Genomic DNA, 12,859 nt, shown 5'->3' on the forward strand with positions numbered 1-12,859 from the left:
TGGGGTGGGGGTCCCAGAGGTGAGACCCTCATCAATCATAAAGTGATTGCATATCCCAGTGATGTTATCATTTTATAAAACATAAATAACCATTTAGATCTTGAAGCAAATATCCTGCAGCCTGAAAACTGTAGGAAAAGCAGTAGAACTCTAAATGCAGCTTGGGTTGCAACTGGAGTATAAATTATGATTTACTCATCTCTTTAACTTAGAATTCACCGGTTCTGTGCAGGCACTAAACTGAGATCAAATTAGAAGTATCCAGAAACCTGAGTGCTAACAGGAATGCAGCAGAAATTTAAACGCAGCTTTGGATGTGAATAGAGTTTAACACACAATTTGCTTATATTTAGCTCTGTGCTTAAAGTGATTCTTATTGCACAGGATGAGGGTGAGGTGGGGGGTTCATGAAGCTGTCGCTTATGTTAATGAGGCTCATATGTAAGTGCCGTTATATGGTAGCTGTTGTGACGTCTCTCTAATCACACTCGCTTTTGATGGATTGTCTCCTGGGGTATAGATCGTTCAGAAATTTCCTTTACATTTATGTAGGAATGACAAGGATGAAGACAAAATGGAAGCTGATTGCAGATGCCACAGACATGAGCGGTGCGAGTGCCGCATCTCTCCTGCCGCATACAATGAGTCCTATACCCTGTGGATGGAAATTGTCGGTCCTGTCACATCTCTGTACTACCCTCCTGTGCTCCTCCGAGCTGCGACCATTAGTAAGTGACACTTCACAAACCCGAGAAATTATACATTTTCAGAGGGCTCTATATAGAAAAATGGTAACTGGAGTCACATAATAACATACCAGTTACTAATGCTGCATGTTCATGGGTTTATTACTTATTTTAAAGGAGTTACATTCGGAATTAATCACTGAGCGTGTATAGATTTCTACAGTATTTGCTAAAAGTATTGTTCCATTAGTCAGTGTACCAGCAAAGATCAGAACTACGTATATCAGCAAAATCTATCTAATTACAATTAATGAGAGCCCACCAGTCAAGTCATTGCGACCTTTTTCTGATGAGGCCCTAACCTTTTCAATCAGATATGTCTCTCCTGGGACAAAGCCTACAAATGTAAAAGTCATGTAGGGTAGGGTATGTGCACACATTAAGTATTCGGTGCAGAAATTTCTGCATCTCTTGGCAATAAAAATTCAGCGGCAAAAACGCAAGTTTTTGCTGCATTTTTTACTTGAGTTTTTGGGGCAGATTTTCCCCACTTATTAGTAAGAGTGAAATCTGCATCAAAAACGCAGAAAGAATTGACATGCTTCAGATATAAATCTTCACCAAATCTGCAAGTCACAAATAAGCAACATGTGCAAGAGACTTCAGGATTCTCTTTCACTTTGCTCTTATCTATTGTTACAAATCTGCACTGAAAAAAAGCAGCAAAAACACAACATGTGCACACAGCCTTAAAAACAGCCTTAGGGCTCTTGTAGACATTGTGGATCTCTGTCCCACCATGGATGCACAGACTAGCTGTGGGTTCCCTACTAGGGCATGACAGCTTCATAAATTTCTATGAGGCTGTCATGCTCAGGTCAGGAGATCCGCTGCCAGTCCGTGCATTGGGGTTCGTGATCGGACTGAGATCCACGGACGTCTGCACGAGCCCTAAAGCTTCATTCAGATATCTGCAATTTTTCCCACACATAAATTATCTATCTAATCTATCTAAAAAATATATATCATCCATCCATCTTATATCTCTTATATCGATCTCTCATATCTATTTATCAATGTATCTATTTGTTATCTATTTCTTAAGTTCTTATTAATGAGAAAAATAACAACTTAATGGGCTGACGACGACCTTCAGCGATACAAGAATTTGCACCTTCTTGGCCTTTGGTGATGTAGAAATTACATTCCTGGTAATTGTGTTGTCGTCTTCATTCCTGGTGTTCTTTCCTCCAGACTTTGATAAATATTATCATTAGTGATAATTGCCGCTGTCCCTCCAGACTGTCCAACCTCGTGGACAGACACTTCCCTGGAATCCTAATGGGCTTCATGTAATGAGTTATTACCTGGAGGAGCTTGGCTCTCATATCTCACCTACTGGCCGCAGATCGATAACCGTGTCAGTGCTCGATGTAAAGCTCCGATCACTTATTTACTGTAACGGAGTGGTGTAAGCGAAGCGATATTGTGCACCTGTCACATCATCTGTCACCCACTTCGTAAGTTAATGGGTGCTGGATTGCAGAGCTGAAGCAATAAAGCCGCGATAGCCATTTAATTCCATAAAATAACAAAGTGAACACGATGTAAAAGAGATTTATAGAAATACCAATTTTCTATAATAAAACTTCCTACAACTTTCAAATAGACTTGGTGTTTTAATTATTCATCGTTTTCATATTCTGATTGCTGAGAACAATCTTGGATGAAAAACAGTACAGATCTGATACGTCTCACAGTTTAGGGTTTGTTACATTAGGCTACATTTCCACGATGAGGTTTTTACGCTGCGTATTTTTGACAAAATGTAAGTAACCTATTTTACTTAATGAGTGCAGAAAATCTGCAACATCAAAAACACGTTCAGTATTTGGTCAGTATTTTACATCAGCATTTGTAAGCCAAAACCAGGAGTGGGTGATAAATACAGGAGTGATATACTTCTTAGGCTAAGTGTCCACGATGCAGAAATGCTGCAGATTTTTTCTCCATCTCCCAGGCAGGAAAAACGTATGCGGATTTTACATGCGTTTTTCCTGCCAGGTAGAAGCGTTTGTCAAGCGTTTTTGCATGCATTTCTGTATGCGGGTTATCAAGTGCTTTTCCAAGCGATTTTAGCATCACTTGGAAAAGTGCTTGACAACTTGGTCACACTATATAAATCCATGCAACCGGCATAGATTTATATAGTGTGACCAAGTTAATAGTTAAAAAAAAAGAATAAAAATGGTAAAAATGTAAAAATAAAACATTATACTCACCTCCTGATGGCCCCTGGTCTCCTGTACGATGCGTCCTGGCTCCCTGGCGGCTCGCGGTGGTGTAAAGGGACCTTCCATGACGTCATTTAGCCATGTGACAGGTCACGCGACCGCTGACTTCGGCGGTCGTGTGACCTGTCATTTAGTCATGTGACAGGTCACACGACCGCCGAAGTCAGTGGTCGCTTGACCTGTCACATGACTAAATGACGTCATGGAAGGTCCTTTTACACCATCGCGAGCCGCTGGAGAGCCAGGACGCATCGTACAGGAAACCGGGGGCCATCAGCAGGTGAGTATAATGTATATTTTTTTATTTTAAATTCTTTTTTTTACAGGTACTATGGTACCCGGGTCTGGATGAGAGTCTCCTCTTCTCCAGACCCGGGTACCATCCGCACATTTAATCGCTTAATATCCGCATGTGCACATGTAGTCATGCGGATATTAAGCGATTCAATGCAAGTCAATGGCGGCAATTACGCTGCAAAATTAATGGACATGCTGCGGAAAGTTCCGCAGCATGTGCACAGCACATGCGGATTATCATTGGGGACAATGGGGCACGTATTACCAAGCGTTTTTTAAGCGTTTTCGCTATGGAAATTCAGCGGCAAAAACGCTTGAAAAACGCAGCCTCATACTTATACTTTTCCTGTGATTGTTCCACTCCTGGTTTTGGCTTACAAATACTGAACGTGTGAACGTGGCCAAAGCCTTTCCTCTATGGGCTTAACAGCAAGGACCCCAGATTGCTACATTATACCTGCACTGACGCATTGGAACAAACTACCAGGACAGTAGAGGATGCTTACCAATATTTAGGCTAAGGTCACGGCCCCACTATCAGTATTCAGTCAGTATTTTTTCTCAGGAGTGGAAGCCAAAACCAGGAGTGGGTGATTAATGCAGAATTGGTGACTTGTTTCTATTATATTTTTTCTCTGCTTGTTCTTCACCTGATTTTGGCTCCCACGTCTGAGAAAAAATACTGACCGAATACTGACCAAATACTGACCAAATACTGATAGTGGGGCCATGGCCTAAGTTCACACGTTGCATATTTGGTGCAAATTTTCTGTGACATTTTGCATGTAGAAAATTCACAGTGTAATAGTACCAGCTAATTAGATGAGATTTCAATAAATCTCATTTTGCACTTTGTGAATATTTTCTGTGCATAAATTGAACTGCGGTGCAGATTTTTAACTTTACATCATGTCAATTCTTTGTGCAGATTTAAACCTTTGTAGTAAAAAAAATTGAAATCTACAACAAAATCCACAGGGTAATTCAAATGTAACACTTGCAGATTATACAGCAAATATACTGTGGAAAAATGTGCAAAAAATATGCAATGTGTGAATTTAACCATAGAAATTCAGGGCATTTAAGACCCACCCTGAGAACACCTGGGATCTCCCCCAAAATGCCCACTTTTGGCTATGGGTTTACAAAATTCATCCCATTTTTATCTGGACCATTGGCAATTTTGGAAGGAAGATTTGTGCTGCCATTGTGTTTAGCTCACAGAGGATTGTCTACTCTGGATACAAATGTAACAAACTCTCAGCTGTGAGATGTTTGTTCTGATGGTTTTTTTAGTCTTTGGTTGTAAATAGTGTTGAGCGATACCTTCCGATATCAGGAAATATCGTATCGGATTGGATCGGACCGATACTCAAAAAGTATCGGATATCGCCGATTCCGATACCGGAAACCAATGCAAGTCAATGGGACACTAATATCGGAATGAAAATAAACCCTTTCTTTCCTTGTAGGTTAATTCTACATGAAGTAAAACAACTAAGAATAATGTAGAATGTACTATGCGAAAAGCCGGCAATTCATCAGCGCATACACCGGTACCCGACAATTTTCAACAGAAAGAATAGAGCTTCACACATAGATTAGATAGATAGAAACATGTCAGTCACATATATATGAAGTACAGTGACAGTGTTGCTTACTGTACTTGTCATTTAGTGTAAAGGATTTATTAAAAAAAATAATAGTGTTTTCATGCACCGTCTCTTTAAAAAAGCCGGCCGGCAATTCAGCAGCGGTACCCGACAATTTATAACAGAAAGAATAGAGCATCACACATAGATTAGATAGATATAAACATGTCAGTCACATATATATGAAGTACAGTGACAGTGTTGATTACTGTAGTTGTCATTTAGTGTTAAAATAAAGGATTTATTTTAAAAAAAATTGGCGTGAGGTTCCCCTTAATTTTAGTCTCTAGCGGAGGTTAAGCAGACAGCTGGGGCAGATGTTTGAAGCCTGGGAAGGGGGTAATACCCACGGAGCTTCCCAGGCTACTAATATCAGCCCCCAGCTGAATACATAGCCTTTACTAGCTATTAAAATGGGGGACCCCCCCAAAAAAAATGACGTGGGGTCCCCCCTAATTTAATAGCTAGCAAAGGCTAGGCAGACAGCTGGGGGCTGATATTAATAGCCCAGGAAGGGAGCCATGAATATTGGCCCCCTCCCAGGCTAGAAACACCAGCCGTCAGCCGCCCCAGAAATGGCGCATCCATAGGATGCGCCAATTCTGGCACTTAGCCTCGCTCTTCCCACTGCCCTGTAGCGATGGCAGTGGGGTAATAGGGTTGGGGTTGATGTCAGCTTATAATGCCAGCTGACATCAAGCCCAGGTTAGTAATGGAGAGGCGTCTATAAGACACCCCCATTACTAACCCCATAGTTAAAGTTAAAAAAAAAAACACAAACACCCAGAATAAAGTCCTTTAATTGAAATAAACACACAATTCTTTATTGTTCTAAATTAAACCATACTTACCGTCACACCCATTCCAGCTGAAGCCAATGTCTTCTGCAATAAAAGAAAAATAATAAAGCAACATCATCCTTACCTTTCCATGGTTCCCACGACAGCTTCAGCTCTGCTACATCGAGATGACAGGCTGGACCGCAGCAGAACGCTGCCATCCAGCCTGTCATCCCGCAGACACTGAGAAGCGCAAGCATGCTTGTGCTCCTCAGCGTCTCTCTGTGACGGCATCCAGATGAGCCGAGGTCATGTCCAATGAACTCGGCTCACCTCATGCACGTCACTGACAGCGTGGGAGAATTCTCCTGCACTCAGCGCTTCAGCGTGAGAATTTTCCCACGCTGTCAGTGACGTGCATGAGGTGAGCCGAGTTCATTGGACATGACCTCGGCTCATCTGGATGCCGTCACAGAGAGACGCTGAGGAGCGCAAGCATGCCTGCGCTTCTCAGTGTCCGCGGGATGACAGGCTGGATGGCATCATTCTGCTGCGGTCCAGCCTGTCATCTCGATGTAGCAGAGCTGAAGCTGTCGTGGGATCCATGGCAAGGTAAGGATGAGGTTGCTTTATTATTTTTCTTTTATTGCAGGAGATCGTTGGCTTCAGCTGGAATGGGCGTGATGGTAAGTATAGTTTAATTTAGAACAATAAATAATTGTGTCTTTATTTCAATTAAAGGACTTTATTCTGGGTGTTGTGTTTTTTTTAAATACTTTACTAGAAATTCATGGTGGTCATGTCTAATATTGGCGTGACCCCATGAATTTCGGGCTTAGGGCCAGCTGATAATGCCAAGCTGGCCTTAACCCCTTTATTACCCAGTGAGCCACCGCACCAGGGCCCTGGATGAGTTGGGTACAGCGCCAGAAGATGGCGCTTCTATGAACGCGCCATTTTCCGGGGCGGCTGCGGACTGCAATTTGCAGCGGGTGGGGCCCAGAAAGCTTGGGCCTCCCTGCGCTGCAGATTCCAGCCCCCAGCTGCCTAGTTGTACCTGGCTGGACACAAAAATAGGGCGAAGCTCCACGTATTTTTTTTTTAATTATTTCATGAAATTCATGAAATAATTAAGAAAAAAAGGGCTTCCCTATATTGTTGTGTCCGGCCAGGTACAAATAGGCAGCTGGTGGTTGGGGGCAGCCCGTTCCTGCCTGCTGTACCTGGCTGGACACAAATATAGGGCGAAGCCCCACATCAATTTTTTTTAATTATTTCATGAATTTCCTGAAATAATTAAAAAAAAATTGACGTGGGGCTTCGCACTATATTTGTGTCCAGCCAGGTACAGCAGGCAGGAACGGGCTGCCCCCAACCACCAGCTGCCTATTTGTACCTGGCCAGACACAACAATATAGGGAAGCCCTTTTTTTCTTTATTATTTCATGAATTTCATGAAATAATTTAAAAAAAAAATATGTGGGGCTTCTCCCTATTTTTGTGTCCAGCCAGGTACAACTAGGCAGCTGGGGGCTGGAATCTGCAGCGCAGGGAGGCCCAAGCTTTCTGCCCCCCCCCCCCGCTGTAAATTGCAGTCCGCAGCCACCCCGGAAAATGGCGCGTTCATAGAAGCTGGATGCTGTACCTGGCTGGCATACAAAAATATGGCAAAGCCCACGTCAAAATTTTTGGGAAAAATTTATTAAAAAATAAATAATAATTTAGGGACTGCATCTTTATTAACTCCTCAAATGTCGTTTAGTGTTAAAATAAAGGATTTATTTAAAAAAAAAATTTGCGTGGGATCCCCCATAATTTTAGTCTCTAGCGGAGGTTAAGCAGACGGCTGGGGCAGATGTTTGCAGCCTGGGAAGGGGGTAATACCCACGGAGCTTCCCAGACTACTAATATCAGCCCCCAGCTGAATACCTAGCCTTTACTAGCTATTAAAATGGGGGACCCCTCCAAAAAAATGACGTGGGGTCCCCACTATTTTAATAGCTAGCAAAGGCTAGGCAGACAGCTGGGGGCTGATATTAATAGCCCAGGAAGGGTGCCTTGAATATTGACCCCCTCCCAGGCTAGAAACACCAGCCGTCAGCCGCCCCAGAAATGGCGCATCAATAGGATGCGCCAACTCTGGCACTTAGCCTCGCTCTTCCACGCTGCCCTGGTGCGGTGGCAGGGGGTAATAGGGCTGGGGTTCATGTCAGCGCCAGCTGCCATGAAGCCCAGGTTAGTAATGATGGGTGTCTATAAGACACCCCCATTACTAACCTAGAAAGTGTTAAAAAGAAAAAACACACACTACACCAAGAAAAAAATAATTTATTTGAAATAAAACACACCATTTTATTTAATTCTTAGTTTACTAAAAAAAAATAGTTACCTGTCCACGTTCCTGCGCTGATCTCCCATGCACAGCTGTCACATCTGGAGATGGTGACAGCTGTGCATGGCTGCTGTAAGCTCACGCTGCCGGGAACACGTCCGCTCCCGGCAGCGGGAGCCAATGACTGAGGTCACCGGAGTGCATTCAGGCAGCGCAGCTCCGGAGACCTCCTTTACGGCACTGCTGTACCGTGGGAATTTCTCACGATACAGCAGGGCCGTAAAGCAGCTAACCGGAGCAGCGCTGCCTGAACTCCGGTGAACCCGCTTATGCAATGACGGGGCTGCTTTACGACCCCGTCATTCTAGCGGCGGCAGCGGTTCAGAGCGGTCACATTCTATGTGGCTGCTCTAAACTGGAGATCATCGTGGGACACTCGTGGACTACTACGGAGGGGTACGGATAAGGTTGTGGTTTATTATTTTATATTTTATTACAGGAGATCGATGGCTTCGGGGAATTAGGTGTCTAGGTGAGTATAGGTGTAGTTTTTTTTTTTTACTTTATTTTAGGTGGCGATCGGCGGGGACAGGTAATGTATAAACTAATTTATTGTAGGCAACCACAGGCCACCAATGAAATGTATTTAAAATTTATTGGGGACCATGGGGCAATTTAAATAGCAGGATCAGGCTGATGGGAACTACTGCTCCCATCGAGCTGATCCTGCTGGCACGAGTGGACGGGGGACAGACATAGGCCGATGGGAGTAGTAGTGTCACATCAGCCTATGTCTGCCTGCACGCACACACCCGCAGACATCGCACAGACACCGCACACACCCGCACACACTCGCAGACATCGCACAGACACCCGCACACCCCCGCAGACATCACACAGACACCCGCACACACTAATCATGACGGGTCTGGGAGGTGAGGCTGACCTGTGCGGCCGTGGGAAAGTTCATGTGAGTTCATGCAATGCAGTCAAGCATGAACTCACATGAACCCTCCGAGGGCACCGCGGCGACTTCAAATGAACAGCTGATCAGCATCACCTGATACCTCAGCTGTTCATTTGAAATAACCGGCGGGAAAGCGCAGCACAGAACGGGAAAGCCGGCGGTGAAGTCTTTTCACTGCCGGCTTCCCCGCCCGGGTCCTTCGCTCCCCGCTCCTTGGTGCTGCGCTCCCCGCCCGGTCTTAACTTACGATCGTGATGGAAGGTGGCGAGGGGAGCGGGGGATCGGGGTGGGAGGCTGTGGGGAAACAGTATTGGGCTGTGTGATTGTTTAAAAGCCGGCGGCTTTTTACCGCCCGCCGGCTTTTTACCGCGCGCCGGCTTTTAAACAATCAGGAGAATGCTCCCAGGCTGGGATGGCATTCTGATGACAGGCTGGATCTCAGCTGAGTGCTGCCATCCAGCTTGTCATCGTTCAGAGACACTGCAGAGCGCAGGCATTATGGGAACTTCCGATTCCGGTATTCGATATTGTAAAAGTATCGGAATTAAGTATCGGAATTCCGATACCGCGAATATCGGCCGATACCCGATATTTCAGTATCGGAATGCTCAACACTAGTTGTAAACAAAAAAAAATCCAATTCAGTGGCGTCAAGCAGGGCTCTTGAAGTTGGTCGATAATTAAAGCAAAAAATATATTAGGAAGTTTTTCATTGATTTTTTTTTTTTTTTTTTTAGAACTTTTCTTTATATAATGATTAAAGGGTACTGAGCGTTTTCAGAGACATCCGCATGTTCGTGGGGGCCAGGTGCCAAGACCCTTTTAATTGCTTAAAGATGGGATGGGGAACATGGTCTATGTACTATGAATCTATGCGCTGCATGAGCTTAGCAGGGAGGAATAGAAATGTCGGGGCACCATGCTCCACTAGACTTATAGACCCCCTTATTTTAACAGTCGATGTGAGTGTCTGCTCTTGGACCACCATGGATCAAAACGTAAGATTAGAGTCTAAGTGACTACTTGGTTGCCTGTGATTTGCCGTAATATTGCTGAGCTGATGTAAAACCAGAGGCTAAGTTCCCACGATGAGTATTTGGTGCATCGTTTCATTTGCATGTTTTTGCCAAAAAACGCAGAATATTGCAGTTCCAGAAAGTGTATGGGACTTATATAAAGCTCACTCACACTGTGGTTATTTTACTCTGCAGAAACTGACCTGCGGAATAAGTTTGAAATCTGCAATATGTCAATTTCTTTTGCAGAAACTATGCATTTTATTCCCCATAGACTTGAAGGAGATGTGGAAAATCCAAAGATAAAGTATTTTTTTTGCTTTTCCCCACAATAGAAAAGCAACAAAAAAGCATGTAATTCACATTACTATAGCAATAACGTTTTATCAAAGCTCAACAAACAGGAAGTTTCTGAAACAAAGTAGTTATATCTAAAACTTGACATACCAAAAAGAAATAAAAACCCCAGAGGAAAAAAACATGTAAAAAAACTCACTGAAAATTAGTCATCAAGGGAACTTGGCCTAAGGGATTGTGCAAAAGACGTATTTTTCAGGCAGATTCCGCTCCAACATCCGCCTGAAAAAGCGCTAACAAAACGCTCAAAGGGATGAATACGTACATTGGTATAATGACCGAAACAAAAACAGATCACCAAAGGTGAAATGCCATCTCCAAATCGCTAAACCAAAAGTACATTGGTATGTAAAGACGACGCGCTGTTCATGTTTTCAGTCTCAGAGTCTTTAAACCGCTTCAGGTTTCCAAAGGCGCCAAATAGTTAAACGAAAGTGACTTGACAAGTGTTCAGGAGTTTTCTGCTCTGAAGACTCTATACTTTACAATACAAGCCAATGGGAAGGCGGAACAGATGCCTGGAAGAAGCCAAGTGTCTTAGGGTATGTGCCCACGTAGCGTTTTTCAAGCGTATATGCTGCGGAATTTCCGCAGCGTAAACGCTTATGAAACGCTATGTAATCCGCCCCCCAGGTCCTCAAGGGGAATGCGCAAGTTCTATGCCCATGCTGCGGATTTTTCCGCAGCGTTTTTGATGCGCGGAAAAATCCGCAGCATGTCCATTAATTTTGCGTTTCCGCAAGTGGAATTGCCTTTGCAATGCAATAAAAAACGCAAGGCAATTCCGCATGTGGAAATCGCGCGATAAACGCAGGATAAATGCGTGCAGAATTCCGCATGTTTTTATCCGGGAGAGGACTTGCAGAAATGAAGCAGAAAATTTCTGCTTCATTTCCGCAGCGTGGGCACATAGCCTTATTGAGCATGTTTGCTTGAAAAAACGCTTGGTGTTTCTACATTGCTGAATGAAGTAAAAAAAAAAAAACTGCAAAAATGATGCTATAAAATTTTGTAATAACGCTCAAAAAATCTACGGCTGGTCAAAAACATAAAAAAGAGATAAAAAATAACTTTTGGAAAAAAAACGCTTATGTTTCCTGAAGTGTCGACGCTCAGAAAGACTTGCCTGAAAAAGACATTGTGTGCATATACCCAAAGAGTTCTGGATTTTTGGCTAACTTTTAGAGGATTCTTGATACCTTTTTCTATAGAGAAATATTCAGGCTGCATCATGATCATGGAAAAGGCACGAGATTTCCATGACTTGAAAATGATCAACCATTCGTGTAGCCATAGCCTTAGGCTACAGTCCCACTATCAGTATTTAGTCTGTATTCGATCAGTATTTTTTCTCAGGAGTGGGAGCCAAAACCAGGAGTGGGTGATAAATGCAGAATTGGTGACTGGATTAGAGGAACAATCAGAGAAAATGTATAATAGAAACAAGTCACCAATTCTGCATTTATCGGCCACTCCTGGTTTTGGCTCCCACTCCTGAGAAAAAATACTGACCGAATACTGATAGTGGGGCAGTGACCTTAGGCCACATTCATACGTTCAGTATTTAGTCAGTATTTTACATCAGTATTTGTAAGCCAAAACCAGGAGTGGGTGATAAATGCTGAAGTGGTGACTTGTTTCTATTATACTTTTCCTCTGATTGTTCCACTCCTGATTTTGGCTTACAAATACTGATGTAAAATACTGACCGAATACTGAATGTGTGAACGTGGCCTTAGGGCTCACTCAGCGATAATTCTCTCTTCCGAGTTTGTTTTGAGTATCAGCCTACTGTGATTCGATTCTCTCTCATGTCATGAGAGTATTGCAGCCTAGATGCGGAGAAGATGGAGAATGTAATTTCTCCATCTTCTCCGTTGTCTGTGTCCACACAAATCGGACTGCACTCAGATGACATCTGAGTGAACTCCAATGTTTTCCAGCCACCCATAGACTTTAATGAGTAAGTGGCTTCCGATTTTGGAGTGAAATCGCAGCATCAAAAGCTCAAAGAATCGGATAGCACTTGTCCGATAAATACGGTGGCATGACTGAGCCCTTAAACTGGAAAACTGTAGCGAGTGGAAGGCACTAGTGGGAAGAACACCTAGTATATTGTAATTCCACTCATAGAATAGATAGTTTCTGCCCCCTAGACACCTGTAAACCAATCACCATATTCTTATTTTCCACAGTAATGCCAGATCCACCAAGTCACCTTCGGACAGAGATAACCAGTGATGGAAAGTTAAAAGTTCTCTGGTCCAATTTTGCATCCACTTCCCATAAGCTTCAGTGTCAAGTGAAACATTATCTGAGCACAGCGGAGAAGATCTCACCTCCGGTAAAAACCTGCATGTCATTATACGATCAGGCTCCAGTAATATGTAGACACAACTTAACTAAGACTATGACCCCATCACTGACCTCCGAGGGTAATAAGTGGCTTCATTATTAGAAGCCTGTCATGTATGAGAGT

At 43.4% G+C, this 12,859-nt stretch overlaps 1 protein-coding gene across 2 annotated transcripts in view; it reads left to right on the forward strand.

The window, feature by feature from the left end:
• The window catches only part of LEPR (leptin receptor), an 80,392-nt gene that overhangs the window by 31,288 nt on the left and 36,245 nt on the right, over positions 1 to 12,859 (forward strand). For both annotated transcript variants that reach the window (XM_073643829.1, XM_073643830.1), the window contains exons 5-6: positions 553 to 728; positions 12,576 to 12,724. In XM_073643829.1, coding sequence (XP_073499930.1) covers positions 553 to 728; positions 12,576 to 12,724 — 325 coding nt within the window. The remainder of the gene's footprint in view (positions 1 to 552; positions 729 to 12,575; positions 12,725 to 12,859) is intronic.

Source organism: Phyllobates terribilis, unplaced genomic scaffold (genome assembly GCF_046119375.1).
Source record: "Phyllobates terribilis strain yellow unplaced genomic scaffold, ASM4611937v1 Scaffold_8__6_contigs__length_399053987, whole genome shotgun sequence".
Taxonomy (NCBI): domain Eukaryota; kingdom Metazoa; phylum Chordata; class Amphibia; order Anura; family Dendrobatidae; genus Phyllobates; species Phyllobates terribilis.